Source organism: Meleagris gallopavo, chromosome 3 (genome assembly GCF_000146605.3).
Source record: "Meleagris gallopavo isolate NT-WF06-2002-E0010 breed Aviagen turkey brand Nicholas breeding stock chromosome 3, Turkey_5.1, whole genome shotgun sequence".
Classification (NCBI taxonomy): Eukaryota; Metazoa; Chordata; class Aves; order Galliformes; family Phasianidae; genus Meleagris; species Meleagris gallopavo.
In genome coordinates, this window is record NC_015013.2 from 12,603,418 (window position 1) to 12,631,258 (window position 27,841).

At 34.4% G+C, this 27,841-nt stretch overlaps 1 protein-coding gene across 1 annotated transcript in view; it reads right to left on the reverse strand.

Annotated features, from left to right (window-relative positions):
* The window catches only part of EXOC2 (exocyst complex component 2), a 117,457-nt gene that overhangs the window by 26,990 nt on the left and 62,626 nt on the right, over positions 1-27,841 (reverse strand). Inside the window, exons 15-22 of the mRNA XM_003204773.4 lie at positions 25,526-25,647; positions 22,555-22,616; positions 19,233-19,313; positions 18,351-18,410; positions 17,582-17,643; positions 16,816-16,882; positions 14,778-14,894; positions 10,764-10,905 (exon numbers count right to left, since the gene is read on the reverse strand). Of these exons, the coding sequence (XP_003204821.1) occupies positions 10,764-10,905; positions 14,778-14,894; positions 16,816-16,882; positions 17,582-17,643; positions 18,351-18,410; positions 19,233-19,313; positions 22,555-22,616; positions 25,526-25,647 (713 nt within the window). The remainder of the gene's footprint in view (positions 1-10,763; positions 10,906-14,777; positions 14,895-16,815; positions 16,883-17,581; positions 17,644-18,350; positions 18,411-19,232; positions 19,314-22,554; positions 22,617-25,525; positions 25,648-27,841) is intronic.

The window sequence follows — 27,841 nt, forward strand, 5'->3', positions numbered from 1 at the left end:
CTTCCCTTCCCTTCCCTTCCCAAATGCCTATGTGTATCACTTGTGGATACAAAGGATTTTAATTTATCCTTATTAATTGAGTTCAGCAAATCAGAAGCAAAAATCAATCAAAGCTACAGTATTAGCTTACAAGCAAACAAATAGGTAGCAACATTCTGCAGACTTGGTGGAAGTACTAAGTAATAAGAAAGACCTAAGGTTACAGATCTGATGAATGCCTCAGAAGACATACTGGGAGATTACTCTGCTTCATTTCACCAAATTCTCAAGTTTGATTTCTATGGTAAAATGTAGTTTCTTTTTCGCAGACATGGTAACCTGTGGCGACTGTGAAGAGGCAGTCATAACTTAAGACTTTCAGACAGCCCTTACATTTACCAACGTGTGCACTTAAAACTGCAGGATGTACTGAAGTCAAATGCATGTAGTTCAGCAAACTTGAAAATTACTTGCAAGAGTATGTTTCATGACAAAAAATGCCATAGGTTGGATTTCATGTAGAATTTTATTTATTGATGCATTTAAACATGCAGTGACTTGGAATAAGACCACAGCAGCTTTTAGAGATGTTACTACAGTAAAAATAATAATTTGTTGCCTGCTCCTCTGCCAGGAAAACGTTAAGAAAAAAAAAAGAGATGAATTTTGGCTAAGCACACAGCAACCTAGCAAGATTGCATATTTATCCTATTTATTAGAATGAAGGTGAGAACTCACACTAGCTTTCAATGTTAGTGTTTCATAGCTTTTTACTTCCAAGTTTCACTCAATCCCAACTGCATTTTGAAAAGGGCATGGGTTTGAAATGAAGAATGTCTTTGCATGACCCAAACAATAGATCCTTAAAAATTGTTCAAGTCCAGATTTAACATTTGGAAGCTATCTGGACTCAGGAGTGACCCACAATAACTGGAAAGCTTAAGATTTTTCACAGTTCAAAGTAAAGTGTTTTAATAATTTCGAATTACTTCAACGGCTGAAGTCTAGCACTATAATTTTATCCAAACATCAATAAAGTTTAAGTGTTTCATTAAATTTAAATTGCTATTCATCGTGTAAAGAAATTTTAAGCTAATGAAATGTTTTTTTTTTTACTACAATGGATCTGCTGTTTTGTTAGAAGCCTATCATATTTTCCCACTTAAAAAAATAGGAGTTCAAGGGCTTTATAACTTGGCTGCAGAGAGAACATGCTCTAGGCTGAATTTTGTAGATTTTTTGTATAGAAAGCCGAGACTATCACACTAAAATTTCCAACTTAAAAACATGCATGTGCATGCTCTCCAGGGCAGAACGTGTTACTGAGTAGATAGCTATTTTCCCTTCTGCTAGCTAGCTGTCCAGTGGCAAGGTATATTTTGGAGACTGTATTTTAAACAGTTTTCTTAAAATGTTAAGAACCATAACATCCTTAACTACTGTACATATTCGGGGATTAAAAAATATTTATGAGTCCTCTTTTCTCCTGAGTTCATTGTTTTATGCTTGACCATAATCCCCTTATACACCATTTCAAATTGTAGCCAGAACATGAACTAACTCGTGTATTATGAAGTCCATCGAGGCTTTTGGACCTTCCCTGCTAATTTGTCAGGGCAAATTACAGTAATTTTTATGTAATACTCTGCATCTGCACGGGTGGTACAGGAAATACTGTATCATACACCTGTATGACCCTTGAAGGATCCCCACTACAAATGAGCAGGCATCTTTATCAGGGGAGAATGCACAATGTTTCTAATTAGTAACTACATACTGAAGGTTAACATACACGAAAAAAAGAACAGCATCTGTTCTCTAAGCGTGAACGTGAAGCACAGGAGCCGTACATGGAGAAGGCATAATGTTTTTCATTATTCTGGCAGCTCTCTGCACAGACAAGTCTAGTAGAAGTTTCCTAGAGCAAAAGCAAAGTTTTAACTTGGGACTTTCCATTTAAATAAAAAATTCTTAACCTGTATAATTTGGGCTAGAGTATTATAACTTAGCTAGCAGCAGCAGAAACAAACCTCTGCAACAGATCAATCATTAACAGAAATGAGAACCTCAGTCATCTACAAGGAGCAATAGAACACAGGTTTCTCAAATACTGCCACCTGTGCAAATTTGACATCACGCTGCTGCCATATACATTTTCTTCTTAAATTGGGAACGTGGTTTCCATATGACTTACTAAACTGTTCCCCAGTTTAAAGCTACAGAATATCAATCCACCTTGAGCCCAACTTTTAAAACAGACACCTTGATTTCAACAGGATTCTGTCTTCCCTCAAAATGGTAAGTATAATGTATGCTGACAGAATACAACTGTTCCAAAAAAATAAGTACGTTTAAATATAAAATAGCAGAAAAGAAGTATCTCAGTGATATTTCTGAGATATTTGTAGATAAATGCTGTATAGTAGAAAAACAGTTCCATCCAAAAGGCTGCGACAACTTAGATTAAATGACACTTATGCAGCAACAGTACAAGCATGAAAAGCTTAACAACCTAGTAATCAAATAAAACCAACTAACAGTGATTACTGGAGTTCTAAGCTTTTGCCTTTTTGTATGTATGCTCACTCTACCTCCCTCACCTTCCTGGGTCTTCAGTTCTGTTTCCCAAAATCATCTGAAGTATGGCTGAGTTCTTCCCTTCCCATAACTCCATCCATTCATTCCTGCTGACCTGCTCAGCCTGCAAACCCAACCTGCCAATGCTCCAAATGTGCTTCCTGCCTCATTACAGTTGCAGAAAGCTTTAGACAGCTGAACTCTATGCTCTCCTGCAATAGATCTCTCTTCAACTTCCTGCAAGTTCTTTTCATGCCCTCAGGACACTTTCTGAGCTTTTAAACAGAGCACTAATTTGGCAAGTATTTTCTAGTTCATTTAATTATTTTGGATTTTTTCTAAAACCAACATATGAAAATCAGCTATTGGTTAATTGAATGAGATGATCTAAATGACCCTCTTGTGTTAGATGGGTATTTCACCAGCAAAGAAAACAGGAAAACTTTAAAGGACACAAACTGGCCAGAACGTATGCTCTTATGAAAGAAACCAAGCTTATTAGACCTTTCGGAAAACTTCAGATAAAATCCCTGTAAAAAACAGTGTTTTTGAAGTTTAAAAAATTAAACTAACTCTTCAAATCCCTTTGAAAAGTGAAAATACTTTGCTTACAAATACATGAAGCTAAGCTATATTTAATGCCCTTACCAAATAAATTACCTATCATTCGGTAAAGATCCTAGACCTTATCTGATTTATTAGCATCCAAACATTTAAACTGCCTAGAATTTGGAAGATACAGTATCCAAAGGAAAGTGTTAAAGAAGCTGTCTGACTTCACATTGCCTCATTCTTTGGAGAAAGCAGTTTCCTTGAGGGATCTTCAGTAGGAAATCTTTTGGTGCTTTTGGAATTCAAAGCTATTGGAATTCCAATACAGTATGTTAGTTACTACGTAAAGACAAAGCTTTACATAGATGTATTTCTTTCTTCTCTTCTGGGAAGGCAGGCGTGTAAATATTTTTTCTTAACAAATACCTGAAAGTCAATCATAATACGTTGTTTTTTGAAAATGGAGGATAAAAAAAAGAAAGCTGTCTGTCTAGTTACAAATAAGTGCATTGCTGAAGGAAAAACAAACCCTCTACAGCCCTCTTCTCCTCCAAAAGAAATCACAGGCTTTCTAAAGTTTGTATTACACAACGATGCGGTGCTAACCATGTTTGGTAATAAGCTGACTTTATTGAGAACAGCTTTGAGCTCTTTGATCAAATACGGATCTATATGAACAGTAATAACTTGCAGAACAGTAGAACAGTAAGACTTATTGATGTGCTAGAGGGAAATGGATGCAAAGATTACAATACGAAGTTTGGGCTATTTAAATGCTGAAGCGCATTCTAAATTTATAGGATGAAACTATCCCATATTCTACTAAAACCAAAGTATCTGCAAAGTCTCAACTAGATCTCAGAATAAAACAATTAGTGCATGCAGTAAAATAAGCAAACAGAATAGAGGGAATAGCTGTGAACATTGAGGTGACATTTCTGCCTGTCAAACACAAACTACTGCATTCCTGCACATGTAGAGTCTGGAGTCTGTTGAGAGCAGCAAACAAGAAACCCAACTAAAAATATTTAGCAGCAGAAAATCTTGCATGCAAGATGTGAGAAAAGTGCAAGATGATAACTAAAATACAGTCTATGTGCAACTCGGTATGTGTCAGGAGGTTTTATATGGAGAATGCAATGTCTCCACAGGATGGTGTGATTTCTACAGTAGACAGAAATCAACCTCCTGCCAGTAGATAAAGAAAACTGGAAAAAGAGGTTCTTCTCCTGCTCTCATCTTTTGTAACTGTTACCAGTGTCTCAAAAGGTACCATGTCAACTCCATTCCACCAGCAAGAATGATATTTAATATTTATAATTCAGACATCAACACAATACGTGAAAGAAATCTCACCATTATCAGAAGTGAAAAGTGTAACGAAAAGTGAAAGTTTGAAAGTGAAATTGAAGACAAATTTGAGGTTAAAATGAAGTTACACAAATGAAGGTATTTTGAAACGCGTAGTGAAATTTGTGCTATTATTTCAAGTATCAAATTATCATACAATTTTTACAAAGTTGATTTAAAAGCTATGATATGATAACCACTGGTTTTGAAATCACAGTACGTGATTCTGTCTGCAAAGAACTGTGTGTAGTGAACCAAATGTAGGAACAGCAGTCCTACAACGTATGCAGGACTTGCATTTTGGACTGGTTATTTAAGAACTTCAAATTGAACTCATCCTATTAAGGTTCTGATTGTAAATGCAGAACATTAGTAATATTTTCTTGCTATGTTGATGAAATATCAGTTTATTAGTCTACGCTGTAAATGGAGCTTGTCGGAATGAAAGTCAATACACTAGCAGGAGCACTTAGATACTGTGTATAACAATACTTGTATTCCACAAAGCTTTTCCACAAATGCACATCATATCTGCATTAAACTTGATAAGATAATTCTGAAAGCATCCATTTGAAATGTCAGAAGCAACCTAAAGGGTTACAGGGATTTCAAACCAAACCGTTTTGTGCATTTCAGTCAAAAAGTAATTGCCTATTAAAAAAAGTAAAAATCTGCTATATCCAAATGTTTTTTAGATGTAAATGCACTTGTCATCTTAAATGTAAGCAGGGTGCTGGTGCCCCAAATTAAACAAAAGAAGAAAAGTTAGGGTTGACAAGCATGTCACTGTGAAACTACAAATTAAATATGCCTTTTGATATTTCATTTTTAACTGTTGAGTGCCTTTTCATCAGGCTATTGCCATTACAACTTCTTTATTAGATTTTTAAATTAGACAAATAACAGATAAGAGATGTGACAAGTATATCAAATTTGATTTAGCAGATCTGATGCACTTCATCTTTTACTGTAAGAATGGCGTTTGATCTATTTGAAACGTTTCAAACAATGCTCCATTAACATGCCAAATAGGATGAAATTCAGTTTTAGCTCTACTATACTCAGTTTATGCCAAGTACAGAATGAATTTCTAAAAAACACAATCAACTTTCAAATGAAAATGTGAGATCATCTGAAACTTTCAATGCAATGTGAAATTTTAAATACTACAAAGAAATACTTAATGTCTGATAATACCAGTGAAACACAGATACGTATTTTAAGATTAACTCACCTCTGCAACTCTGTATACTGTGAACTTTGAATGAATGCCAGCTAGACTGCATAGCAGCCAGCATTTCAGAAAAAAATTATGAAGGATCATCGTATTTAAATTCCTCAGAAAAATAAACACTCACTCACTTCTGTGTGATAAGCAGATCCACAGACTATAGTCTCAAATTTATGTAGCACTTTTATATAAAGCACATAAAATATAATTATCCTTGCCAATTTATTAAGAAAAAAAGACATTTGCATGCATGCTCCCCGTTAATAATCTAAAAGATAGAATGCCTTCATTCTACAACTGCTTTTGCTTGTAGTGCACAAGCTTCAGTGTGCAGAAATCTTTTCTGTCCGAATTCCATGTAACACAACCATTTCATCAACCCTCCCAAAGACTCCAGGCTAACTTCAGTTGTCAGGTGACTGAGATAAAACATATGCATTTTAAATTTAATTAAAAAACAGAATTAATGAAATGAGAAGAAAAAAAAAAATCTACTACCAGAAGAGCAAAGAATGATTGTAGGGAAAAAGCCCCATATACTGAACTAGCTGACTGCTCAGTATACACAAAGCAAAAATCATCTAAAAACATACTTGGCAACTGATTAACACTGTTTCTCATTATCCCTTACATTTCTCTTAATTGTTAAAAACTTAGAACAATGTTTCAAGAAAAAAAATTCATTGTTACTGCATGTTGGAATTGAAGACTTTCTTGTAAAGATTCAGATGCTGTGACTGAAATTAAAATGAACATTTAAATGAAAGTTATTTATTATCAATAAATAAGCCAATCGTGCTGCCTTCTACCACCAGCAGTGAGTCACACCTTAGATCAAAATAAAGGGGCAAATGTATAATTACACTGTATACAAGTATTCTTACTGACATTCAGAACTTGCATAACGAAAAGAGCATGCATGCAGAAAATCTAAGTAATAAAAACTTTAGCACATAGGCTAAATTAAAATTTACTCGGTGTAAACAGTTTGGCATCCTTTATGCATATGTTTTTTGTTAGTTTTAAACAAGCAAATGTTTAATAATTAAAGGACAACTGCCTCACAGAGCAGAGCACATGCTTTTTCCACACTGACAGAAGCATGACATGTTTTAATATTACATGTTTTTCCTAAACTTTCTCAAAAAGTGAGTTCATTCGGATTTCACTGTTTCCCCATGAATTCCAGGATGTAAGGAAATAGTGCTTCCAGCACTTAGAGAGAGATGACTAGAAATACATCAATGATGTAAAATACTGATGAAGAGTTTCGGATAAGATTTTTTTCTGAATATTTATTACGTTACAATTCTTTAGGCAGGCAAATTAAACATGACTGTTCAAACTGACAGGATTCAAAGCAGGTTTTTTAAAAATAAAGACAAAATGCTCACTCAAGTTGACAGCGTGAAGTAGAAAACCCTGTAGAGGCAGGGACAGAATTCTGCCTCCACTTTTTTTCCTCCTTTCTCATTCACTTTTCAATATCTAACAGCTGAGAGTAGACTTTTGCCTGTAGCAGCTCCAATTAATCCAAAATCCCATTTTATCTCCAAAATGGCCTCCATTTTGAGAAACAAGTGCACCCATGTAGGAAATAATGTTATTTAAAAAAAAAAAAAGGGATTATACTTGACTGCCTTTGTACCCTGGATGTAACTTGCACTCATGTTTAAAAGAAAGTAAGCACCAAACAGAATGGAAACCAGGAAATGTTTCCATTGCATTGATCTATGTGGCTCGAGAACAGAACTGGTAGCCATACATATGTGTAACTTTTGTACAGTGGATTTATATTGATATGAGTCATTCAGCAAGTGATGTTGACTTTTGCAGCCTTGATCCTAAAAATGAAAAAAAGTTGATGGCATCAGCAAGGCAAAATGTTTAGGATATTCTGTTTCTCAGTGGTACTACAGAGAGAATGTAGTATTGCCTGCAGCGTAACTGAAAGTATGCAGTAATATACACATAATTTCTGCCAGTTCTACAAAGAAAATCATTGGTAATATGCACAGGCTGTCATCTCTAGAGGACAAACGGGGAACACTCTGCTAAAGCTTTTCAGAGATACTTGCTGAAAGCATAAGACTGAGCAGTTTTGTTGGATTTCACTCCTGCTTCTGGAAAGCTCACTGATCTTGAGAGTATCTGGCCTCCCTGTTCTCGTATTTGCATGTCACTTCAAGTCTGTCTCTTGATGCTTACAGCACCTGTTTCAATCCATCCCTGTATTATTTCTAAATGCCACACTAATTTATGGTTTTATCTTGCTCACTTAGGCCTGTTTTCCTCCTTTTTCCACCTTCACTCTCTGATCTTTATCACAAGTTTTTCGTTCCACTTTATTTCCTCCATTTCAGATATCTTATTTTCTACCCACATTTATATCCTTCCCTTGAACAAATCCACCTACCCAAAAACATTATCTCCCTGACAGTCCAGATTTGGTTCTCTGCATTTTATTTCAGCCTTCCAATTTCTTTCTTTTCCTCAGCATCAGCAGGGTGAGCATAAAGAACGAAGTACTTACTAGAATTTGAATAATACAGTTGTTCAAAACAGTTTCAGGCATGGAGCACTAGGCTGGATTAGCAGCACAGAAAATCCATCATCAGAAAATTCTTAAACAATATTCCTAAACAATTCCTGAAATTTTTACATACTGACATTTCGTTTCCCTCTTCCCTCCAAAAGTTTGCTCTGCAAAAGTTTTATTAAGATGCCCAGCTCTGTTAAAAGTTTCAGTTTCCAGATGGAATGCAAAAAGTTTCAGACTGTAGCAGAGTACTTACCTTATCTTTTAAATATGGGCAAATTGATATCATATCCCACCACTCACCTTGAAAAACAGGACTATTCTTGTCAAAACTTCCCTCAGTCGTACAACTAGTACTATTTGAAAGCTAATGCAGTAACCATATAAAAGACTTCAACCCAAATGATCATGGCATGGTGATTGGGCATAGTTGTGTTCATGTACCATTCATAGGACCACTCAAGAACACAACTGACGGCTACAGAAATTGAGAACTAAAGCAGCTAGATGATTCAAAACAAACCTTTAATTTCATTGATCTTTTAATAAAACTATGAGTAAATACTATGCTTAACATAGCGAGACCCACTCCCAGTCATCTGTATGCTGTTTTAGTTTAATTACGTAGATATTTTTTGTGCTGCATTTGGAGATCAACTGTAGCATTTTTTTTTAATTTTTTTTTCTTCCTCCTTGAGGGAGAGATAGGGTATAAGTTGCAGAACTGACATAATCTTTTAGATTACAAAAGAGTGCATTTTCTCAAAAATAATCTTGCTGTACAATTTCATTTTGTCAAAAAGAGTTTATTGGAAAAATCAGCTGTATGCTTGCTGATTTTTTTTTTCTTGAACAATAGATGAAGTCTGGTATTCAAGAAATATGCCCTGTGAAGAGGTTGGTTTTAATTCAGTCCTTTTCAGCAGTGAAGTTCATTGACTTCACCCAAAATGGAGGCCATTCTAGTTTTTGTCTTCAGAGCTCCAAATATTTTCAGAATTATTTAATCATGGTCAGAAGTAGAGAAATTAAATTCAAATTTTTTTATACCTGTAGTGAATATAGTACATTTGACCACATATATGAGGGATGCTCCAAAAGTAATGCCTCCTATTTTATTATGTTGGCACATGACATCAGAAGTGGATGTTGGTGGTGTGGTAGTAGAGGTTTAAGCTTCCCACCAATAATCCCCTGCATTTTGTTGCTGTGTGACAGATGGCAGCAGAGGGGCAGTCAGGACATGGAAGACAGTATGAAGCAAAACTGTATCACTGAATTCCTCCAGGAGGAAAAAATGGAACTCACTGACATTCATGGATGCTTGGTAAACATTTACAGAGACCAAACAGCGAATGTGAGGTTGTGGGAGGTGTGTTTCAGCAGTGATGACAGTGCCAGTGGGTCACCTTTATCAGTGCAGATTTTCATGAGTATAGCATGCAGGCTCCTGATCATTGGTGGCGAAAATGCAGAGCTGCTGCTTCTGACAGTGTAGAAAAAAGGCATTCTGTAGCTGAGAATCTTCTCTTTCAAAGAGCGTTACTGTGCTCTACTGTAGTTTCCATGGAAATAAATAGGATGCATTACTTTTGGAGCAATCTAGATACAAGATTAAAATTTCTCTCTATTGCACATATTAGAGCATATTTTCCAAGCACAAAACTAATAATGAAAAATAAATACTGTTCTCAAAAATAACAAACCCTACAGTTTTGCATTTATGACAATTAGCATGCATTGCAGCCCCCAGATTACAAATACGTTTCTTGTAATTACCTATCAAAATTATCACAAAATTTCTAAGTGAACACAACTCTGTAAAACAATCAAGCCAAGAACATGAATTTTCATCTAACCAATTATTTATTGAAAATTAATAGATCATATAAAATATGTAAATACTAAGTTACTGCAACTAATTTCCACATAAATACCATGTTGAGAGGATCTAAACCTAACGTGCACAGCATTCACTTGAGAAAAAAAAAACAACAAACAGGCTCTCATTATGCTTCTCTAAAATGGAGGTTCTCTCAGAGCACTAAATAAATGACTAACATCTCAGTCATTCTAAATACTATATTCCTGCTCTTCTTCAATGGTTTGACATTTGTTGTTGAACTACTTTTATTCTATGCATTTGCTCATAATTTTACCTTTTCAGACCTGTAATTATGTCTATTACCAAAATGGCCAGAGTCTTTGGAAAAAAATCCAAACAATCTCAATGAATTTCATAAGAAAATAGCAAAGATGTCTTTTATAATAATTTCTATTCTATATAAGCAATGAAGCAAAATAATCACAAAAACAAGCATTAAAAAGATTATCAGTGATAAAAGCTGCTTTAATCATTTGGGGGTATTCAAAAAATGATTTAGGAATTAAATAAAACCTGTGAGAAAGAACTTATAATAAGAACTTGTCAAAAGTTAAAAACAGAGTAGAAAAAAGTTTTTAATTGTATAGTATATTTTAGCTTCTATCAATCACTGTTAAAATAATTTCAGAGCTTAATAAGCAGATATTTACCTGCTGGAACAAGACAATCTTTCCAGTCAAAATATCCTGCGTAAATGCCAGGTTCTAATGACCCAACTATGGGATCAGCCTTGGATTCAATGTACATTTCAAACAGTCTCTGATCCAACTCTTTCAAAGATTCCATACTAACCTAAAGAAACAAAACATTAACGGTTATTAATTACAAACATTAAATCATATACCCTAAAACCTTAGAACACGGTCTTTAATTTTCCCTATTGAGTAACAATACTTTTCAGTACCTAATATATTTAAAAAGCACAAAACCCCATACAATCTTTTAATTCCAGTCAATATACAATCTTTTTCTGATTGTGCTCAGCATGAAGAACTTTTGGGAAAGATTCAAGAAATAACAAAGCAGACAGATCATTCCGTAACTGTCTACTGGCATAAGTTTTTTCAGCCTGTCAGGATGCCTTGATCTCGCACCAAGTAAACAACTGAGTTGTACAGTATATGCATAATAATTTCTATTATAAACATGAAGATATTTTTAGAACACTTGAAATCTACCAACTGAAGCATTACAATTTCTTGTTACAGGTTCTACACCTGAAAATGTATAGATTAAGGAGCCTCTGACATACATGTGAACTTCCCCACACCAAGGCATCTTCATATAACTGATGCATAAGCTGCAGCTCACAAACACCTATGGTATTATTCTGTTAACAGCTCTCAATGGAGTACTTTACACAGCTTGACTACACTGGCAGCTAATGGAATACAGGCAATTTGTTCACTGTATCTGAAAAACTTCACATTTTATACAAATCTACTTTATTAAACACCGCAGCTCCTCTGTAGTTATATTTCCTAAAGCAATTCTGGAATACAATGCATACCATAAAATGTTACAACTTCATATGGCAATAGGTGCTAAATGCAAATACAATATACTGAAAAAACTGAGTGACACTTGGTTAAATGTATTTCTGTCTGAGTAAGAGTTTTGCAACTACTGCTCATTTTCTTCAAGCACTAGGTAAAAAAACAAAATATATATAATTGCATAACTTCCAGAAATTAAGGGGTTGTAAATGCGAGGATGCAAACAGGTCTCCAGATCAAACAGGCAATTCAGAAAAAGAGAGCAAGAAAGGAAAAATAGTAACTCCTTATAATTCCTTTTTCCGTGAAAGACAAAAGGTTTAATGCAACAAGGTGCAGAATAAGGGATGAAGTTTCTTCACTACATGGATATCTCTAAACTGTGCTCTCCTCTGGCATACCTATGCATTGCCAAGTACGAGGAAAGGAAACTGCAATTTCTGATTCAGGAAGGGAGATATGACTTCAGGAATGAGATCATGAATTCAGGGGAAAGCAGAGGTATCACTGAGGTCAACAAATCTGCTAGGTTCAGAAAAATTGGGGTGGTGAAGCTGTTGACCAGAAACAATAGACACTGTCCCTTTCTTGATTTTCTGTCTGGCAACCTCCTTTAATTTGTCATGAAAAGATCTATATACTGAAGATGGGATTTTCATTGGGCACTGAGAATTTAGCCCTAACTGAGGATCAAGTCTATTTTCCTCTACTTCCTCTTCTCTCCCACAGCCTGTTAAAATGTGAAAGAGAATACATTGAAAAATGTTGATCGATCTCACTAAACTTTATTTTTTCTCTTACTGAAAAAAGATAAACCAGGAATGAATTTCAAGAGATTTTTCTCTTCAATTCCTTTTGATTAGGGAGAGTAAATATCCAAAGACCATTCCTATTTAGGCATAAGATAGCCAAGGGGGGAAAAGAAAAAAAAATACATGTTCCAGGGGGAAGCCTCAACAAATATCCACCCAATCTGTAGAACTGTTCTGATTCTCCATAAGAAAGTGTTCTAGAATTAAATGAATCCAACTTCTACTTCTGCAGTCACTTGATATAAAGACCACGTGCACATTCACTACAGGTTGTTGTTACTTGTTTGTTTTTAAATTACATTTTTTTCTCTTTTTTCATGTTAGTCCACTTCAACCTGTTTCAGATTCACTGCACAATTAAGATAATGGAGGGTAACCTTGTTTTTCAGCTGTTGAAAAGGTTACAAGATAAAACAATTCATATGAATGTTATTTTTGGTCTAGAATGGGCTGTGAAGAAGAGTAAATGTCCTCAACAACATCCATTGGGTACACTCATTTTCCAGACTCCCAAGTAAGGTAAATGCTTGTGAAAATAGATAGTTCTCTCCTTGTTATCTTTCTGCTGTGAATTGCACTGTAACTAGCTTTTAATTGTTGTATGAAAGCCATTTTGAGCCATCATCTCAGCAGCCACTCTGTTCAACCTGAACATCAGAACTTTGGAGGCAATTTTATTCAGAAGGTTAACCAAAGTCTGATGAATATCATGGGATACACACATTTTCTTGCAGTTGCTAATCAACTAAACAGATGGTAAAGTCACCTCAGAAGAGTAATTCTAAAATAGTTATGCATGAATTAAATATTATTATTGGTTAAGAAGTATCATGAGCACGTGCCAAGATGGTGCACACAAAGGCAGAGGGCTACATTTGGTCATTTTTCTTTTATTTGCACATATAAAAGAATAGATGTAACAAAATTGTAGAACGTAAGGAAATCTTCTTGGTTACCATTTTACATTTTTTTTGTAATATTTACATAATAATAATTTTCCTTCTGAGAAATACAAATTGAAAAAAAAACCAACAACCTAACATATACTACAGTTCACTTTAACAGAATTGAAATACATCGTTTTGTTTCAATTTCCCCAGATAAAAGTAAATGTTTTTTTTTCAAAATTTTTCTAATGCTTTACTGCATTTGTTAATCCAATAAAAAATTAAACAAATTTAGAAACTCAGGTGACAGAAGAAAGAGACTGAAACCAGCCTCTGAGGCTAATTTCTAGCCTCTCTTAATGAAGATTTAAAAAATAGCCATCTTAAGATGAGAAATACCTAACTATTCAATTCCTCACATCTAGCATTACTGACTGATACATATCAGACATGCAGGACAGCATCAGTCCCCATTTTCAAAGGACTAACAGAGATTTGAAAATCACCCTGTGACTGCAACGTTTGATTTTTGTCATTTATAAGCCTACCAGATATTGAAAGGCAATACTTTGATGTGGCTATAAAGACAGAGTGTTGAATACATAAGAGGTGTCTCATTTTCCTATACAGTCAACACAAATTGTACGTAGCTCAACTCTTAATTATCTTAGCAGGAGTGAGCGATGACATGCAGAATAATTTCTATAATGCGCTACCAATACAAGTATCATATCAACAGCACTTAAATGTTGTTAAAGTTATCCTCTGGCTGAAAGTTTTTTTTTAGTTTCCGTGGCTGAAAAGGACAAAGGATATACAGTATGGTAAAAGTATCAGTTTGAGTAAAATATTTTACTCTATACTAGAAGAGTTAACATTTTACTAACAATCAACAAACGTTTCTGGAAATAAACAAACTTTATGGCCCTAAGGATTAAGTAAAAAAACATTTCTCATTAAAAAAAATGATTAATCTTTACAAAAAGGCAGGAAAATGAGACAGCTACTGCCGCCCACTTTGACATTTTCGTTCTTCGAAAAGAACAAAACAAAAAAACACAACAAAAAACTGAACTAGTTTATGAACAACAGCTATCAGTAATGCAGACTGCCAGATGAAATAATTTATCAAATGTATTTCTCAGATAATGATCTTTTACTCTCTGCATTAAGAAAACAGTGACATTAAACAGCTTTACTAAGAAATCTGATAAGCTTTGCCAGGGAACATACAAAACCTGAGTAAGAGGTCACATTTTCTACACTAGCTATATAAGCCTTATAAAAATGCATATGAACATATCATCATTGCTGTGTCCTTCAACTGGTGCTTGGGGATCCACTCATTTGTAGTAGGCTCACTCAAGAGTCATTTAGGATATCTGAGCACTTAATTCCCACAGAAAGTAAAATGAGTACAGACTGATTCCTTCAAGCAGTGATACTTCAAATCCAGTGTTCCCACTTACTTGAGTTATTTTATCAACGCCTTGAAAGCCATGTTTTTCAAAGTGTTCAGCTATGTTTAGGAAGGTATGACGTTCCAGATAACGACAGTTACTGAGTGCAATTAAAACTCTTTGTTCCTAAAAATTTGTTTTATAAGAGAAAGAGGACAACAGTTAGAAAACAAGAAGTACCAGCATGAACAATAATCTTAGTGTGTAGTATCTTATTGACTCTATGCGTAGTAGACATGCTGATAAATAAAGTGAAATTCAGTAATATTTTTCTCAACAAAACATCAAGAATTGAGTAAATATCAGGTGTAATGACTGAACATATATGCTTTTTCTTATAGGATCCAGGGCATTCACTGGAATAACTGTGACTAATTCAGAACTGTGGTTAACGCTTTACAAAAATTAGGTTTGGACAACTTTCCAGGAAGTGGTTCTGGCTTTTACTCTATTTCAAGAAATTTACTAAGACTGATGACCATCATAAAGTATAACTGAAGATCATCACATGAAGCTGGCTAGAACAAGGGAAACAGAACAGGTACTGAATAAATGCACCCACCCATTCTAAAATACCAAAAGATTCTGTTGTAGCTGATAAAATTTCAGCAGTTTAAAATTCTAGGTAGTTATAATTTTTATATAGATACATTTATTACAAGAAGATTAAAACACTCTGGAGTTGAGATACCAGAATTGCCTTTCCCTGGCTTTGGTGCAACATGGTGTAATTTTCAAAGACGAGACAACCAAACAAAAAGATACAACTACTATTTCAATAATTTGGTTTTCTCTCTTCCCCTTGGTTTCCACCAATGGACAAATAATCTTCAATCTCAGATGGCAATTCTGAATCAACAACGGCAAATATTTTGAAAACAAAATTATTTGGCAATGAAATCACCGTAATCATGGTGGAGATCTCATAAAATATTATACTGACTTTCAGACCCAGAAAAATTCCTGACGGTTTTGTCTTCCAGTAATACTCTGACTGAGACTGAGATGTGCAGCTGCCTACTACTTTACATGTTAATATGTTGGTATACAGAAAATTAAAAAAATAAGCACTTTAAAAATAGTGAGAAATCAGATCACTTTTCCTATTCTCATTACTCAATTAGAGAAGATGTTCTGTGCTTCATAGACGAAAATAATTGTGATATCATGAAGATCTAAATATTGTTTAAAATTATTGCTATAAGCAGAAAAGAAAAATCAGCCATTTTCATGACATGTGGGAGGAAAGCTGGAATGGCCAAGAAAAATTACTCCAGCAACAATTCATGTCAAATTCCATGGATTTTAAGAATAAAACACGTTATTATAGTCTACAATTCAAACAATTTAGCTTGATTTTGCAACTTGCAATTGTTTATTGTAATGGTAATGCCTATAGCTCTTATAAATGAGGTAAAGCTTTTGGCATTTAAACCTGTACCAAGCCACATTAACCTCCAAAGAGGCTAGGCTTCTTGCAGGGATTAGTGCAAAGAATATAAACTTTTTGTTTTCTTAAAAAATTCTCAACCAAGTTACAAGAAATAATCAACACTGCTATCAGCAAAGGAAGTTTTTTGGGAAAAATTACATTGCTCAATATCAGTAACTCCATGTATTTTAAAAAGTAACTGATGACCAGAATAATTCTTATCATTTAAAACATGCTGATTAATCAAAACACAAATCCTCAGCTCTTCAAGCACCAGGACTATTTTCCCTGCTATCAGTGATGTCATTTTAGTTTCTGAGAAGAACAATTTCAAAAATCATCTTAATTAAAGATACTATACTAAGATACCATAGACAGTGGTTTTAAAAATATCCTTACATAACATCCTTATAGTTTTTCTATTTATGTATGTGTATATATGCATATTTACACTAGAAAATGCCTCCAGAATACAGAGTTGTTCTCAAAAAAAGAAACTCAAGAAATCTGAAACAATTTAAAAAAGAAAAAGAAAGATAAAAAGAACCACATTGCTGGAACTTTGGGAAGTACTAAGTTTCACATCAACTTGTAAAAACTGAAGTCAAAACTTACTGAAGTAAGACTTGAGTCCTCATGTATGCTTCCAAACAAATCCGGAGATGAAACATCAACTGAAAGACTAGGAATATTGTTTAAAAATGAGTAGCATAAGTGATTTTGACTATCTGACACATGGTGAATTCAATGAACAAATTGTAACCAAAGAATGGTATTGTTTTGAAAACCCCATCACAGCAGATAATATAAAGTAGTCCACGAGAAGATGCTTAGAAAGGCTGCAAGCTCTTTGTGGACAGCCAGTACTATTTTAGCTGCAGACTTTTCTCAAAAGCATTTTCACTTTCTTTAAGTTGTTTGGTTTGCCACAGATTCTGATCTATTTTTACACTTACACAGTCAACAGTGGCATCCAAACAGCAAATAAAAGTAACATCAGGAACACAGTCAATTGGCCTCTTTATAACACAAGTTGAAGGTACCAATATTTGCTAAGTCTCAAGCATTTCACATAGAAATTATTTGAACTCTTGGAAATTCTACTCTGACTGTTCTGGTCTCCAAAACAAGTGGCTCATGAGCAACTATGGAACAAACTTTCTTGAACTTAGCAGAAATACTAAAAGATCCAGTCAAAATTGAAGAGCAGATAAGAAAAGCAGTGGCCTTGTCTCTATGAATAGACATTGCTTAGTGAGTGACAAAGACAATTCATTTACTGCAAGGTCATGTCAAAACCAACACACCTTCTATAGCATGCTACAAAGCCTCTCATTGAATAAACTGGTATAACAAATACCATATTCATTATTTTACTTACTGTGATGTATCTATGTCACCATCAGGTTTGGTACTCAACTGTTCCAAACAGTCTATGAAAACCTAAGAAACAAGAGAGCAAAATATTTTCTATCAGAACTGAAGGGGGGGAAAAAAGATATTAAATTCACTTTTACTACAGTCAGTAGAAAAGGAATAATCATTATCACCTTCCGCTGTCTTAAACCTTATTTACTTTATGCCTTTTAAAGGTTTACTTTTAATTTTATAAACATCCCACTGATACTTGTGGCAAAAGAACAGTTGTTATTTCCACCATAAATGGCTAAAATCTCATTTGCAAAGAAGGCCCTGTTAATAATTTTCAAGACATCAATCTAAGCAGTTTTTTTTTTTAATTAAGTTCAATCTTTGCTTTACCTCAAGACTTCTTATTTGAGAATACTATAAAAATAACTCAGAAACCTAAAGCATGCTATTACCATATTTCAAATTCTTTTTTTTTTTAAATACTAAAGCTTACTGTAAAAAATATTGGTTTGCAATTAGAAGCTAGATCCTCAGCTGACAAAAATCAGCACTGCTCTTTTTATCACGGTATATCAATACTAACATCACAGCTCAGCAAGTGTCTCAATCATGATGATGGTGGCTCAGCAAAATACTTTGCATGATTCCATAGCATATCTAGGGAAACAATGCACTGCCACCAACTTAAGCTACTTTTTGGGAACTGGGCAGGATTCAAAGCATATATTTTTGTTTGTTCATATTTGTCACAATTTCATACTTCAAAATGTTTGAGTTACCTGCAAGATCCCAATGCTTAACTGGCACACATCCTCCTGTATCTTCTGCTGCTGGAATACCTGAAAATAAAAGCACATTATTATTGCTTCACAAGGCCTTATACTCATGGAAGGCCTGAGTAAATCTGTACCTACAATGACAACAAAATCATGGGAATGACGCTGAGACACAGTGCTTTCTCAGATATCAATTCTGATTATTCCCCATTATAAGAATGGGAAGAAAGAATACAAGTCCAAATAAGCACTTCCACAAGCATGAAGTGTTAAAAGACTAAAAGCAAGGAAACTCTAGTACTTAGATGCCAGGGCTGATGATATGTATCATTGTTGGATAATGAAACTGCAGCAAAAAACTCCAAGGATATTCAAAAATTTTTGTATCTTAACAGGAAGTATTCACCTTGCACTGTAGACTCTTCTGAATAATGGTAAGAAACTCGACAAGCTAGACATAAAATATAAAATAAAGGAGAGCATCTATACAGAATGCCCTAGGGGCTACGAAAAAGTATTAAGCTTTCTTACGCAACTAAAAAGCTGGATCTGTGTTCTGTAAGTAGTTCAGATACAGAACTGGGAATGTATGAGTGTGTATAAATATATTACATATTAAACAAAATCACATCGATAGCTATCTGAAAATAACATTAGTAACTTTTTTCTAACACAACAGCACTCAAGTTTTAAATATAGGTCCCATCTGCCCCACACACATAATCCTAAACAAAGGAAGTACAGGAAATATGAACCTAGCTAGCAGCAGTGAAAAGAACGTGCACAAAAAAGTAAAAATTCTGTATCATTCTTTGGTTCTTGATCTGAAACATAATAGCAATTTACAGAAAAAGAAGAAAATTAGAAGTATATGTCAAAACTTACACTGGCCTCTCCAGGTTTACAGTCCAGCACAGTTTTAAGAGATTGCAAGGAATGGACAATGCACTGTTCAAAATGGGAAGGCTGAAAGGCAAACGACGTTTTAGCTTCTAGATAAGCATGTCACGTAAAATGAATACAGCAAAAAGCAGACACATAAAAATTCTCATGCTATATGGTTAAACTCTTTATTTTCAACTTTTCCTATACCCTCTCGATTTAAGTTGGGATAGAATTTCACCTTGGACATCTATTATTCCTACATCTTATTGCAGCAAAAACCTTCTACAAAAAGTGACTGAATGGCTTTCACATGGAACTGAAGGAAAAAAAGCTGGCTTGGGGGACTGTTGTTTTTTTTTATTTCCAGGTTTCCAGACCTGAAGTAAAAATGTCTTGAGGCATGTACCAATTTCACTTTGAAAGTGCAAATGAGTTCACAGCATCATAGTCATTAGTCAGTTTTTCTGGTCATTCTTTTTTCTTTCTTCCCTGTGAAGTCACCCTTTTCTCTAAGATTGCCTGTTGGTATTAGGCAGAAAGCTTTTGTATGATGCAGATAGGTGTCACTGTTCTATGAAAGAGGGAAGTAATTCATCCCTTTCAATCAAAGAGATGGATGAAAAAGCTAAGCTGTGTAAACTTGCAACAACAGTAGATAGCTTATGGCACATCACCCACTTAATGCCTAGGAGTAAGCTGTATTTCTGCAAATGCTGGGATGGAGGTAGAACATGAGAGTAATGTCAAGCTGCAAATCATGTAAAATTTCTAAACATCTGTTTATTATTTTTTTGTCGATTGATTTAGAAGAAAAAGAACAGTGAAGTGCTGCTGCTGTACTGTGTCAGCATAAAAAGTAACACCTCAGGAGAAGAAATCCATTCAGATACATTATTCTTCGCACATAATGAAACTGAGGAAAGCTGGCTCTCTGTCTTACTGTATCTCTTACCTGCAGCAATATTTCCTATTTTCTTAAAACAGTTTCTACCGCAAGCCTAACACATCTCCAAAGAGAGTGATTGGTCCCTGTTTAAACTGGTTAGTTTTTGCTACAATGAACATACTAGACAAATTATCTCATTATGACAAAACATAATTAACTGCCACCACCGTCATGTCTCAATCACTGCCTCAAGAGGGAGAATCTGTGAAAATGTTGTGCACAAGGAATTCATGGCTGACTTCTAAATAGATAAAAAGCTGTTTAATGCTTACTAACAAGGATTTTTTTGGATACAGCCAACATTAAAAAAAAATAAACAAAACCAGCAGAGGATCTTTCCTCCTCCTGTCTGTCCATTTTAGAGACGCATAAAGTAATAAACAGAAAAGTAAAGGGACTTGCCCAAGTCACTGACAACTGAAACCAAGATGAGAAGCTACAAATCTGGTTGTAACACTCAAATTCTCAACAACATCTCTTCCTACATTATGTATATTGTGACTGCTTCATGCCCTCCTACTCAACTTCAACCAAGTATTTATAGAAGCAAATAAGAAAAACTAAAAAAGTCTGTGGAGCATTCCCTTAGAAAACATACACAAAGCAATTCTCCCTCCCACAGGGCCTTCTTGCTTTCACAGGTTGTTTTTAAGTCACATCTACGAGGTGCTTGCTGTGTTTTAGCCATTACTCAATACTGTTTATTTCCAGAAAGCATCTCACTAGTTTATCTGAATTTGGTTTCAAGTCACTTGCTGATTGTGTGTAGGCAATCTCCTAAATTAGTTGCTTTTCAGTTCAATTTCTCGTTATAACAGAGAAGTGACCTATTTATTCAGCAAAAGATCAATTCCATGGTAGTGTGCCTACTAACTTATGAAGCATTTTGATGTGAACTGAACTTGTCATGACCTTAAAAAGAATTCTTTACTCCAGTAAACTATCCCTAAAATAAGATGCTTAACAATGAAAGCTATTATTGTTTATCTCAGCCAAATCATACTGAAGGTCAGGAGTAATTGTCCTGATACGTTTAAATAATCCTACTTCAGGCAGACAGTTAAGCCACAGATCTTTACGTCCAATTCTTATTTCTTATCTAAATACGTGGAACAAATTTACAAAGCCTTTATTTGTATGTATTTATAACGGGTAGTATCCCCCATAAGTTGATGAACAGATGAGTATGGATATGGAAAAAAAAAAGAGAAGTATATTACTTAGAAGTATATTATTTATTTTTAGATTTATAATGTATTTTAGATCCAGTAATTTACCATTAATTGGCATATGCTGAATTGATTTTGATTTTTAAAAAAATGAAAACTGCAAACATAAATCTAATTCTGAAAATCTTACTGATTGTTGGGAAGAAAACACTACTTATTTCTTTAAAAATAATAAAACACAAGGTTGGGTCAAGTAAGAGTTACTAAAGGCTTTCTTTTAACACACATAAAATAACAGAAACAAACAGAAACTGTACTTTTGTAAGAAGTAAATTCTCAACCATTTTATTCTCAGCCTCAAACTCACCCTAGAACTGCAAAGTTTTATTCACTTTGGTTCTAAATTTCACTCACAGTAACTGGGCTCACTGAAGGAGTTTTTCAACTTGAAGCCTGCATTCAGTTAGATAACATCAGTGTGGGAAGGAATACAGATAGGATTCAATAGGTGAAGTGGCAAAATCTCCAGGTTAATAGAAAGCGTATTATATTATAGCAAAAGAATTAACTTTTTTACCTCTCCCTGAACAAGTGTTGCAATAAGAAATACCAAAAAAACCATCAGTTCTGAACCACTCCACTCCTCAAGTGAGAAAGGGCTCTTTTGAAAGATGAGAAACTATGCATCTCAAAGACTAAAGAATGATCTGTGTTCCCTGTTCATGCTACTTGTGGAATAAATAAGGTACTAGAATATCAAAATGAAGCTTTCATTTTGTTGGTAACGTCAATATTAAACATCTCAAAATAACTGCTCTGACAATTTTAGCAGACATAAGAAGCTATTTTATCTTATTGTTAACTTCACAATCTCTTCTGCACTTTAGAAAATATGACTACCTAGTAATACAATTATCACGTAATGTTAAAATTACTTCAGACATAACAATTAAAGAAGGACAAACAAACATTTTGAAAAGGAAGAAAAAATAAGTTTGTGTTTGGTGATGTGTGTACTGAGAGTGAGCACAGTAACTGCTCAATAAAAAAATTTGGATTTTTAAATTTCCTGTATTTTCATATCTTGGTAAGTCTAGAAACCAGTATGCATTAAGTCCAAACTTTTAATTTTCTGGAGTACATACAGAACAGTTTCATTACACTTATTTAAAAATAAAAAAATCTATCAAAGAAAGTGGCTACCCACCAACGATGTCAAGCCTTCATTGTCAACAACCCAGTCTTCCTTTTCAGCTAGCCTCTTTATATCTGTAAGACAGAAAAAGAAAGAAAAAAAAGAGGTGCTAATTTTCATTATTAAAAACTCCTTGAACTTGAAAAGATAAACCACAGACATTGGGACAGCAATGACTAGGCATACAAGCATATAGCACTAAAAGTCTAGAACTTTTCAGCCTTCTCAAATGACTAAGAATGAAACATGCACATAGGACGCTGGTGAAACCACACAGAGAAGCACATTTATGATACATGGCAAGAGCTGCATGAAGCCCACCTTTTACTGGAAAGCTTAAAATTCAGAGTATTACGAAGGCTCTGGGTTTGTTTTTATTTTCTAAATTTTTTAATCACAACATAAAATGTTGTATTTAAGAACTGAAGTCGCTAGACTATTGCACTCCAGATGTTAATTAAAAATGACAGGACGTACTGCTTAGCGTTCTAGCAAAGACAAAATGGACAGCAAATATACTCATAATTAACAGCCACAAAGAAGCTCAAAATCAAAACACTGGGTTAAGGGTGTATGGTGCTAAACTTTCTTCAAAAACACATGAAAACACATATAAAAAATTCTACCACTATCCAAAAGGTGCCAATTTCATTTTCAAATCCTAACCCGGAGTTACAACAACCCGTAAATCCAGAGCTCTTGTTCTGTAAACAAATTCCACTATGGACAAACTAAAAAATCAACAATAATGTAAAATACTTTTATTTTTTGCTTTAATTGACTTGTAAACAGAAATTAAATAAAACTTTACAGTTCAGATGGGCAAAAACAGGTCAAAATACACATTTTCTCATGGACAAATAGCTGTTCAGAACCATCTGTATATCACAAAACTTCCTTTTATAGGAGGAATTATTTCAATGAATTACCATCTTTTCCTCAAGGCCAAGAAAAGAGTGTAACTAATGCATGCTGAAAAGTATCTTCGCTACTCTTGGGGCTTTAACTGCTAATGTAAAAAGCTCGACATGGCGGCAACATCCTGCAATTCCACATCTCATGGAAACAGTCTTACTGAGAATAAAATGTGTTTAGAGATTGTAGAGAATGATACTGTTTCTTTATTTTAGCAAAGCACTGATTCAACTGGTATTTCCCTTGGGCTTTAGATCACGCTCATCAGCTTTTACATTGTTTTTTTTTTTCTTTTTTCTTTTTTAATCCAGATCTGAGCTAGAACAAATACATATTAGAAAAAAAAGAAAACAAACAACAGCAATTAATTTCATTGAACTAATTCACCATATTCCAGTCAAATACGCTCATGTAAACTCCCTGTCTGATTTGGCATTCACATAGTCTGGCTTTCATGACCTTTATGACCAGTGAACACACATGAGAGGGAAAGAACAGAGATTGCTCGAGCGTACTGTGTTTATATAAAATAACAAAAAAAACCCTCTGTGTGGGCAGATTTGTCCCATATAAATAGCAAATGGTAGAATGCTTTATCAATTGTCTGAATGACCCTATCAACTTATGACGTGCATTAAGAGATGAGAATGAGCCTTACATTAGTAATAAATGCAGCTCATGTTTCAGATAGCTTATAAAGAGAAATTTGAGCTCGAGAAGAATCCTTTGACTAATACAACATGGGTAGATCTGAAATCCATTTACACAGCCCCGTGAGAATATCCATTAACTGTTCTTTCACTGATTTTCTAAAAACAACAGTTTCTCCAAGGGTCCAACTAATCCAGTCCTGTCCACAAAAATAATCTATGAGTAGGTAACTCATAGAGATCTGATTTCTAAATATTTTATGTAAAAACTGAAACAGTGATAATACTTCCCCCATAGAGCATAAGAAAGATAATCTGTACACCTGTATGGCTAATGAGTTTGCTATTAATGTGGGAAAAAATAATGTTAATGCTGAAGTAGGACTTAGTCAAATAATTAAGAGACAAAAATACAATTCATATTAAGATTGTTAATATTAAGAATAAACAATATTAAGAATAAACAATAGAGACTTTTACACTTGTTGTCACTGAAAATTTAAAAACTTGTTTAATGAATGTAATCACCTACACTTAGCACATTTAAGACTTGAGTAAAATACTTCGATTTTGTCAACCTACAAATACTGACAAATCGTATAATAGAAAAAAACCGACTAAACTCTAAATTAATTTTAAAAGGGTATTAAAATTTTTTTGTTGTTTTAGCATTGAGAGTAATTAATCTTTTCTAGGAAAAAATGCTGAACTATTAGTCTGAACTTTTATTAAGAGGGAGATTTATTTCTGGAAGATTTACTTCACTTGAATTCAAGTTTCAGAATTAACTACAAGTTCATAAGATGAATTGCCCATGATGCACATGAAGTCACATTAGATTTAGAGAATGTATTACTGGCCTTTACGATCCTGACATTTATGGCAAAAGCTACGGATACTGTTGGAAACATGAGGATTATACTGTTAATGTTGGAAGTATGAGAATTATACTGTGGAAAAACCCACAACTAATATATTTTACATGGGCTTTTTTTTTTTGGTTTTGTTTGTTTTTTAAATTGGGTCAGGGTGTAGAAGGAATACCAGGCAGAAGACAGGGGATAGGAGCTGGACCAGGGGTTTGGGGGCAGAGGGCAATACCTATTTAATTATTCTCTTTGTGGAAGAACTCAAAAAAGAAAATAAGTGGTATTTCCAATACAGAAATGTTGCATGATGAGATAAATCACTTGCATTGTAAAACTGCCTCGGCTAAGAGAAGACAGATCTCAACTACAGTATCCATCCAATTAAGGGAAGAAAACATTCAGAATACAGAATTTTCTCAGAGCAGCAAAATATTTCAGTAATTCTTGTGAGATATTACAGAATTCATTGCCAATTAAACATCTCTAACAAGCAAAACTAATGTCTCGAATGTGGTTTGGTAAGCACAGAGAGATGCAGTCTTTTATTACCTTCAGCTGTATGCTGTAAAGTCACTATAATGCAACGTACTCGAAGGTCTAAAATAAGATCCTGGATGATCTGAAGCATATCGTTGGGTATCTCAAGTGCAGTAAGAGACTCAGAACTAAGCCTGGAAAGAAAAGAAAAAAATTAACCTGACTGTAAACCTTTAAGTCTTTTAAACTGATAAAACTACACCTTTTTTTTTAAAGTGGCTGTCAATGCAGTAGCTTCATCCACACTAAGCCTTTAAAAACTGGTTACTTGAGTTATAAGTTTACTTATTTGCTTAATTCAGAAGCATGAAAATACAGATTTTCTTTTCTCTAATGTTACAGTAATGTCAATTCCTACACTTTTCCTCCTGCCTTCCTGCAACAATCTCGTCTTTTAACCTAAGATTCCTGCTGAAGCAGAGATACCTTTTTTTGCTGTATTCTTATGAATGTATACAACAAATCTTAGGTCTACAACTGGGATAGTGAAGCATTGTCTACCTGTATCAAACAATAACAGTCTTCAAGTGCAATAAATAGTGATGTAACCACGTGTCAGGTCATGATGGTATACATATTTCAGGGGTCGAAATACAGCTACTGCCAAGTGAAGAGTGAATTCATTAACTATTTTGTAGCCAGCAGAGACTGGCCTTAAACCACCAGATTGAGTAGCAGAGGATGGAAAGATTCACTTCCATTTTTCCCTTTAGAAATACCAACACAATAGCTGCTTACAAAAAATAGCATTTTAGCATTTAAAAAAATGACTGTTTCTCACTGATTGTAGTAATGGGCACAAAGTAAAGTTTATTGCTTTTATCCAACTCCTGGGTGTGTGAGTAAGGACAACTCAAATGCAGCCTTTGCTGTTTCCCTTACTGCTAATACTGAACAAAGCTCAGACACTAGAAATTGCCAAGAAACAGCAGTAAGAAAGCATAAGCAAATATGCTCAATAACAAGAGGAACCCTCCCAGTCATCCATCTAGAAGCTCTTTTTTTAAAAATCAAACAAACAAACAAAGAAACAAAAAACCCTGGTAGTGGGCGTAAATCCTCAAAACACCATCATTAACTGGTAATTGCATTACAGCTCCACAATGCCTTGACTCCAAAAATGTTATTCAGATTCTGACTGCTATCAGCTCAGCACAACTACTGAATTTGTAAATTTCATAAATCTGCATTATCTCAGTCATCCATGAAACACAGGGTGTAACAGACATCTGTGAGAAGTTTAAGCAACTTCACACTGCATAAAAGTCCTCTACTTAGAGCTGATTCCATTCCCAAGTAAGCACACAGCTTTCACAACCCTCACTTTTCCTCATATAACTCACCCTAATGAACATACCATTCTATCCCTACAATGAGGCTGAAGTCTTGCAGGCAACGGCTTCATCTTATATTAAGCTCCAATTTGCCCTCTGGAACCTACTCAAACTGGGCAATGACAGAGTGAGATATAAGGTACAAAGCTGCATACCCACCCCACTCTGTGTGTTGCATAAAAACAGAAAAAATAGGATTGCACAGATTTTATTCCAGTTCTTTGTAATTTGTCAAAATTTTATAATTTTTCAAATACAAGCAGAAAAGAATTGTTTGTGAAATGACTGAAAAGAGTAGGATTTTATCACATGCTTCATGATGAAAATATGTTGGGAATTATAAAAATACGACTTGAGCTACTACATAACCTTGCAACTAGTAATGTTTATATGCAATATGTAGACTGCTCAGAAGAGTCTATCTGCTTTCTTGGTGTCAGCATCTGGAAGTGCTAAACAGACTCAACAAGAGGTATGTATCATTGCTAGCCTCATCTCTAGTAAGAATGAATTACATATGAGTTAACGTGTGTAAGATAATAAAGAGGAAGGGTACAGTTAACTCTATGTTTTGGTTGTTATTAACTTTGAAACTTGCAGGTAAAAAATACAGTATCAAATCCAGGTATTACTTGAGTTTCCAAAAGATAATGATGATGCTTATTTTCTCGACAGAGAAATGGAAGCAAATTCTGTATACTTACTGAGACATTTTGTAATTGATGACATGCACACTACTAAGATTATAAACAAAGAATTATAAACAGAATGACATCATAAGCAGGAGTACCACCTTTCATAAGACAATTAAGAAAGTAAACGATATCTTAAGAATGACACTATAGTAAGAGGCATGTTGTTTTTACCCATTTTGGCAGAAATGTAAAGATGGGAAGATGATAATTACAAAGCTTCCTAATAATTCTACCCTGAAGAATCAAATCCCACTTCATGCAAATTATTTACTCAAACTTTTATATAGGTGTTCTGGGCA